Source organism: Asterias rubens, chromosome 3 (assembly GCF_902459465.1).
Source record: "Asterias rubens chromosome 3, eAstRub1.3, whole genome shotgun sequence".
NCBI lineage: Eukaryota > Metazoa > Echinodermata > Asteroidea > Forcipulatida > Asteriidae > Asterias > Asterias rubens.
In genome coordinates this window covers 12,521,047-12,529,727 of record NC_047064.1, presented here as the reverse complement: position 1 = coordinate 12,529,727, position 8,681 = coordinate 12,521,047, and the positions used below count along the sequence as shown (strand labels likewise).

At 37.5% G+C, this 8,681-nt stretch overlaps 1 protein-coding gene across 1 annotated transcript in view; it reads left to right on the top strand.

Moving 5' to 3' along the window:
- The first annotated feature begins 571 nt into the window (after positions 1-571).
- The window catches only part of LOC117287854 (MYCBP-associated protein-like), a 124,863-nt gene continuing 116,753 nt past the window's right edge, over positions 572-8,681 (top strand). Inside the window, exon 1 of the mRNA XM_033768407.1 lies at positions 572-1,178. Within this exon, the coding sequence (XP_033624298.1) occupies positions 1,124-1,178 (55 nt within the window). The 5' untranslated portion in view covers positions 572-1,123. The remainder of the gene's footprint in view (positions 1,179-8,681) is intronic.

Below are 8,681 nucleotides of genomic sequence, written 5' to 3'. Positions count from 1 at the left end.
CCTTTATATTAGTCTTTATGTCTTATAATGGGTGCACATGTCTTATTTGTGTTTGTCATTTATATTTGAGGTTTTTGGTCCTTTATATATTGCCGTTGATCCTTTATATATTTTCGGTGGTCTTCTATATATTTGTTTTGATCATTATATATTTATTATTTTGCTCTTAAATATATTGGTTTGCTCTTATCATAGAGTAAGGACAGAGATGGTTTTGCTCCTGTATATACGGGTTTGCTCCTTTATATATGGGGTTGCTCCTATATATTTATTATGGGTTTGCTCTTCTATATATGGGTTTGCTCTTATATATATGGGTTTGCTCCTATATATATATGGTTTTGCTCCAATATATATGGTTTTGCTCTTATTATATGGGTTTGCTCTTATACATATAGTTTTGTTCTTATATATTATGGGTTTGCTCATTTAGTCATAAACGGCCCCTCATACAAAACACACGTCCGCACGTTGTGTGCGTGTGTGCGTGGTAGTATGTATACAGTACATGCATACGGTATAATACTTGCTTGGTAATGTTGGTGTAGAATTTGTGCGTATCTTTATGAGAGGTCAAAGGTCAATCCACACGCCGGTGTTTGGCCGGTCTCTGGCGCCCCTCACGAGCCTCGAAGATCGTATACCACTGGGAACGAGGTTGATGGGAAACCCAACAATTTTGGGCATGCGCAGTTTGTCGTTGGTTACCATGACTACACAGTGAGCTTGAGCCCCGTTTCGCTGCCCGAAGTTAAGTGCAAATATAATTTATAATAGGAGGAGCGAGGTCTTTTCTCTGCATGTCATCATCCTTACTACAACCACCGGCTTTCAGCCTACACTAGAGCTAGAGCAGACGAACGTTCTACTTGTATTATCCGCATGACTACATGACTACATATAACATAGGCCTGCCTACCGTGCATGTAGGCCTAAGCAAAGTAGTAGTAAGTAGGTGGTAGTTAATAAAAGTTTACTCGTGAAGTTGTGACGACGTTGTCATGTAGGTGACAATAATCACAATATTACAGTATAAATAAGTCAAGAAGAACACAAGGCTCAACAAGCGAAGTGTATTGGCTGCCCTTCCCCTGGTTGATTCCTTTAAAAAAGAGCAGTCAACATGAGCAGCAGATTAAGCACAAAACCATCAAGAAAGGACAGACCAAGATCAAGTGGTAAGTTTCTGCAAGTTCCCCTCTCAAGACACTACACATTGTCAAAGACCAGTGTTCTCACTTGTTTTGGTATATCCCATCATAAGCATAAAATAACAAACCTGTGAAAATTTGGATTCAATTGGTCGTCGAAGTTACAAGAAAATTATGAAAGAAAAAACACTGACACTCTTGTTGGACGAATTTGTGTGCTTTCTTCAAAGAATAAAAGACTTCTACTATTTTAGGCCGGTAGGGCCTATTAATTTTATTATTTTTTATATAACACCCCTTACCAATATTCTGCCTTTTCATTGGTGAGCGCGTCACATGATATGTCAATTAGTTTCACTAGACGACGGCTGTGTGGTAGCGGTCCTACTACTTGCCGTCAACTCGCCGCCTTGCCGTCAACTCATTTTCGTGCCGTCAACTCATTAAATTTACATGAAAAATTTATAAATGGGACACGGAAGTGTTAAGTCTGGGCTAAACTACATTTTTCTCATGGTTTTCGGTAAAAATTCATTCACAAAAACGACTTGGTGTTGATAGAAAAAAAGTACCAATCATTGACATCTTGGGCCAAGACTAATCAATGTGAAAAAGCAAGATGGCGGCTGACGGTTTTGCTGTTTTGAGATAATTTTTTCCCATATAAACTGATGCACTACCGGGTCCTACTACTTGCCGTCAACTCGCCGTCAACTCCTCCAATATGCATTTAAAACCCACAAAAGAAGCATAGAACTGTAAAGTATCAGCTCAAAGAGAATTCGCGAAAGTTTTAGGTCATATTTTGGAATAAAAATTGAGTTTTTTTCTCGTCGGCCGCCATCTTGCTTTTTCACATTGATTAGTCTTGGCCCAAGATGTCAATGATTGGTACTTTTTTTTTTTATCAACACAAAGTCGTTTTTGTGAATGAATTTTTACCGAAAACCATGAGAAATATGTAGTTTAGCCCAGACTTAACACTTCCGTGCCCCTTTTATAGATTTTTCATGTAAATTTAATGAGTTGACGGCACGAAAATGAGTTGACGGCGAGTTGACGGCAAGTCGGCGAGTTGACGGCAAGTAGTAGGACTGGTTTATATTATTATTTATATTTTTATTGACCAAACCAACAGCGGACGAGCCGCTAATTACAGGAAAGGATAAAAGACAATTAGAAATATTCACATAGCGTATATAAAAACAACCTGATATGTACAAAGTTAACAATTAAAATAGAATCATCTTAGCAAAGAAAATTAAAGTATACATTGAAGATTAAATAAAACAAAATAGGGAACAGACCACCATGAACGACTGTGAAAATATATTTTAAATAAATTTTCAAAGCAAAAGCCTACATTAAATTACAAAATAGAATAAACAACAAAAGACAAGGGAAATAAATTTAAAATCAAATAAAATATAAACAATAATTTAAACAAATCGATGTAAACAATACCGAATAAAATAAAACAAAACACTGTAAATACATGTATACATTAGTTACTGGAAGAGGATATGGCATGCAAAACCTGACCACGAAAGGAATTAAGGCTCCGAACACATCACAAGAACCATGGATACTATTATATGTGGAGGAAATCCTTGACAAAAAGCCACACTTTGTCACATCTACCCGATTCCTTGGCACATATAAGATGTGTTTAATAGATTGTCTAGTATGACGGTTAGGTACATGTAAGCCAAAGGGGTTGAACTCAGTGTTGCTAAAATGATTGTGGAAAGATTTGTAGAGAAATAGACAGTCATTTAAAATCCTTCTCTGTCTAAGGGGTGGAAGTCTGCATATTTTACATGATAGGTCAAGATAATCCAAGTTAAAAACAATGCCATTGTTTAGTGTCCTGTGAATAAATTTGAGAAAACGAAACTGAACTCCCTCTAGTCTATGTGCTTGATGGGCTGAAATAGAGTTAAATACAATAGTACAAAATTCAAGATTAGGTCTGAAGAGAGAACAAAACAAGATACATAAAACATGCTCGTTCTTTAAGGAGGGAAAGTTACGCCATACTAAACCACTCATGCGATTGGCTTTTTTGATAATAGTATTAACATGCGCAATGAAAGTGAGTCTGCTGTCAATAAGAATACCAAGATCTTTCTGGACATCAACACAAGTAAGAATATTATCACCTAAGGTATAATCAAATTTGACAGGCTAAGCTTCTTCTTAAGAGTCAGGATTAAAATGCTACATTTGTTTAACGTTAAGAAATAGACGCCATGTTTTAGACCAGTCAAGAATTCTATCTAAGTCAGCCTGCAAAGAAATAGTATCGGCTGTGCAACCAATCTGACGTAAAACCTTTAGATCATCAGCATGAGGTAAACATTTATTACTTAAACATTCAGGAAGATTGTTAACAAAAAATGTAAATAAGAGAGGTCCTAGAATTTAACCCTTTGGAATTCCAGAGGGCACTGTTTTCCATTTGGAAGAAAAACCATCCACAATTACTCTATGTTTTCTGCCAGTTGGATAACTTTGTAACAAAATTAATGCATTTGGATGAATATTGTATGAATTCAGTTTGTACAAAAGAAAATCATGGTTGACTCGATCAAATGCCTTGGAAAAATCTGTATTATATCATCTGACTGCTCTCTCTGATCAACAGCACGGTATGCCTCCAGTAAAAGTGAAGTAAGGTTAGTGGAACAATCCCTTCCAGAGACAAAACCGTGCTGTTGCTCAGAAATCGCAGGTCGAACATGGGAAAAAATCTGCTCACATAGTATTTTTTCATAATTCTTGGCTACCTGAGGGATTAATGAAATTAATTGGCCTGTAGTTAGAGACACTTGACTTTTTACCAGCCTTATGGATAGGAACAAGGTCAGCAGTTTTTCAACTTAAAGGAAAGCATCCCTCCTTGGATGCTCTTGTGAAAATATACGATAAAGACAGAGGGCACCAGCACAGGAATTAAAACAAAACCTGATACATTATCTGATCCACTAGCTTTAGAACAGTCAATATTGTTTAACTTTTGTAGAACATCAGATTCAGTTATTTGGATAGCAGGCATGGCATTCAAGTTAGCAGACTGAAGAGTATGCATAGTCTCCGTTGCATCAGATTCATCAGGGGGTGGAAGATAGACAGACTGAAAAAGGTCCAGAAAAAGAGCCGCTTTGCTAGACGAATCAGTAGCTTCTAGACCTGAGGTTTCATGACGAAGAGTTGAAGGCAAGGCATGCCGGCGGGATCGAGCCTTAATAAAACTCCCAAAACGTTTTGAATTTTTACCAATGTCATCAGTGATTGATTGAAGATATGATGCATACTTTATCTTTACCAGTTTCTTGAAATCAGTTCTTGATTGCTGAAAAGATGCTGTGTTCTCCGGAGTAGGACTGGACTTCTTGCGGCGAAATTCGCGTCCTTTGGCTCTTAGGGCAAAAACAACTTGTCCATCAAACCAAGGAGGTGAGGGACGTCATGGACGGACAACAGGGACAACATCGATGATGGCAGCTTCAACAAGATCATAGAAGAGAGATGTAGCATCATCAATATTGTCAGTGGCTTCGAGCAGATTCTAGGGAATGTACTCAAGTGTTCTGTTGAGGTCTTTTAAATCTGCTTTACGGAAGTTAAAAATGGGCCGAATGGTAGGCTGTAAAACAGGCATTGAAGTATCATTGAAAAGAAAGCTCAATCTTATTGACTTGTGATCAGATTGAAAAAAGTCATCACCAGTTGTAGACGAAGCTAGGAGGTTACTAGAAGTAAGGGCAAGGTCCAGAATGTTATCTCCTCTCGTTGAGCAAAAGTTTACTTGTTGCAAATTGTGAGTGGACATGACAGCATCAACAAAAACATCATTAATCGTCGATCCACTTCAGACTGCCAGCTTACTTCTAGGGTTCCACTGTAAAGTAGGGAAATTAAAATCCCCAACAGATGTACATGTACGTGTACGCTACACATATTGTGTGTGTAAAATCTTTACATACGACCAATGGGGAATTTCGTAGTTCTTTATACATGAATTTTTGAATTTCAACCTCGATTTTGAACTGGAAGACAAGATCAAAATGGGGTCATGTCTGCGAGGCGTATACAGAGTTTTTAATGACCTTTCCGATGATGTATCGATTTACAATAATGTAAGAATACATAATGTAGATCAAAAGTTATGATTTTTTGAAATAATAAACTTTGAATTTTCATAACTCAAGAATGGATGACGTCATCATGACGTAACTAACACATTATTCCACTCCTAATGCATATCTAACTATGTGCTAAGTTTCAAGTTCATACGAGTTTGGGAATAAGCTTTTGTTCGAGGACAAGGGACGAAGAGAAGAAGAAGATGAAAATCTGGATTGTTTTATTTATTTGTTTGTTCTAAAGTTTTGTTTAATCCGGTAGTTTATTTTAGCAAGACCACTCCTAATTGCTTGGGCCTTATACTTTAACCATTCTGTTTTCTTTGAATGTTTTGTATTGTAACATCCGTGTCCGTGTGCATGGAGGTAGAAATAGATTAGTTTACGTAACGTCCTTTCCTACTAGAGAAAGTTCAAAAGGGCTTATGTTATTCCAGAGATTTTTTTTCTTCAAAATATTTAAAACAATTGATGATTATGCTAAGTTCAAGAAGTAATAGATATTGTAATACTGTCGTGAATTCCGTGGGTCCAAAACGCCCTTCGGGGAGCGGTCGATCGATGTAACGTCTCTGCTTCTCTCGGTGTTTAACCAAAACATGACCAATGTTCGTCATTTTGTACTGTTGTTTTCTCACATAATTAAAAGTCCCATGAATCACTGAAGTAGTTGGCCATCTCAGCGAAACTTCGTCTTCAATTCCACATTGACCACTAAGCCATCAGAAGGGTAACATTTGAACAATTTGACGCCGAAGATTGAGAGCGTTCTGCATAAATAGAGCTACAGTCGACTCCCGTTATTACGAGCTCGCATGTAACGAGGTTCCGGTTATTACGAGGTTTTTTGCCGGTCCCGAACTGCCCCGTGCGTGTTTCAATGCATTAAAATATGGATTATACGAGCACGGAAGTAGCGAGAACACGGTTATAACGAGGTAATTTTGCGGTCCCTTGGAGACAAAATGTATTGTTTTCAGACGTTTGTAGCGAGGGCCTGGAATAAGTGTGTAAAAAAAGCTTACCTTCGTCAAGGTTGAGAAATGACATGAAGCCCTTAAACCCCATGATCAATACAATAGAGGTGATAATTGCATGGTGCTCGTAGAGTGCCACCAGTCTATTCAACGGACTGGTTTACCCAAGCAGACAATAGATGGCTTAAATCATGCGCGTGGCTCAAAACCACCAACGGTTTAGTCACTGACGACAATCCTTCTCAATTTCAAAAACATGCCGCTTACTTAATAAATTCATGTCGGCGAACGCACTCGGCAGTATTTGGGGGTTCTAATGATTATTCCTTGCTCGTATCATCCATGCAAAACTTCAAAAACGTCACCGCTGTTCGAGTTTTTTTTTTTTAGTAGAGCCCCTTTTTCAATTAAAAATATTATTATTAACTCAATAATAACAATTCAATGAATGAAGATTCCCCCGTTTCCAAAAATGTTTTTTTTAAGAAAAGAAAGAAAAAAACAAAGGTTGCCCGTCCGGAATATTCAATTCAAACACATCAAAAGATAGAGATGGTTTAAAAGACACAGATACGCAAAGATTTTATTAAATCAATAATGTAAATCAAAAAGAAAATTATTTTAAAAGACACAGATACACAAAGATTTAATGAATTAAATACTGTTATAAGAATTAAAAGGAGAAATTGAAAAATGAAACAAAACAACTGGATCGGAACAGCTAAAAAAGGAAACGGCAAACAACTGAAACAAGCTCCTTTATACAATCATCACTCCCTTCAGTCCATGTGCAACGGAACTAACTCCAGAAACATCTCGCTGGTGTCCCACGCTTGACATGCTGTTATCATGATACTCCATGTCGGTCACCAACGAAAATGAACGTTCAGTGCATGCATCATGTTCATACCATGCGCTACGCGGCAGAATCCACTCGCTCTGAACGGCAAGTTGACATCTCTTTGCTATATTGTTATCATAAATTGTACAAAATATTACATTTCCCTGATTAATCACTCAATAAAAGACATTTAGCAATGATATTCTTGTGTACAAGATGCTCGTAATAGCTGTTCTGATAAGCAAACAGCTCCGTGCAGGCTAACACAAGTGTATATGCACGTACACGTGTTGTGTACAAGTGTGTATATGCACGTACACGTGTTGTGTGCATGCACAATGATGACGTATGTATCTATATTTAGCGCGCTGCGTTTATAACGAGATTCGGATAAGACGAGGAAAATGGGCCAGTCCGGCGGACCTCGTTATAACGGGAGTCGACTGTATATAGCTCTATGCATATCACGCTATGGCACAGAGTACAATAAACTTGGCAGCATGCCACCAAATATGCCTAATACACTACACGTGTACGCCACAAGTGTTGCGCACAAGCAATGGGGAAATTTCGTAGTTCTTTATACATGAATTTATGAATTTTCAAACTCGATTTTGAACCAGAAGACGAGATCAAAATGGGGTCATGTCTGCGAGGCATTTACAGAGTTTTTAACGAACTTTCCGATGATGTGTCGATTGTAACAACCAATCATGTAGATCAAAAGTTATGATTTTTTGAAATAATAAACTTTGAAAATTCATAACTCAAGAATTGATGACGTCATCGTGACGTTACTCCAACGGTTTCTTCTCCTAATAAATATCTAACTATGTTCATACAGGTTCATACAGGTTTGGGAAGTGTGCTTTTGTTAGAGGACAAGGGACGGAGATGTATTTTTGAAGAAAAATATACAAACAAATTGCAAACTTTGACCTTCCGGTACGAACAGAAGGAGGGGTCATACAATTTTGACGTTAACAGCGATTAGCAAATGGTCACTTTTTTAACATAAAACCCTTGTAATTCAACACCTGTTGACGTCACAATGACGTAACACAAATGGTTTCCTCTCCTAATGAATATCTAACTATGTGTGAAGTTTCAAGTTCATACGAGTTTGGGAAGAGTGCTTTTGTTAGAGGACAAGGGACGGAGAGAAACTGAAGAAGTAAAAAAAATTAAAAAACGAACAATAACAAAAGGTGTCCGGAGCTATGCTCTGCTCCGAACACCTAAGAAGTATGAAGAAAGAAAAAAAACCCAACAAAAACTAGATATAGTGTTTGTAGAAACAAACACTAGGTGTTCGGCTATTGTTGGGTCACTGTTTGAATCAATGAAAAAAAGTGTTGTTGATAGCTCGTCAAATTGCAAAGAAATCAAAACCAAGCAGTTTTTATGGTAAAGCATCAAAAAGTGTACATTTCAACCTAAAAGCCTTTAAATAATGCCCTTTCAAAGCATTTTACAGGCACTTCCGGTGTAAAGAGGTCAAGATTAGGTCACCAACATACCCATTTTTGTGAAGTACGTGAGGCCCTTTCATATGATGTATAGA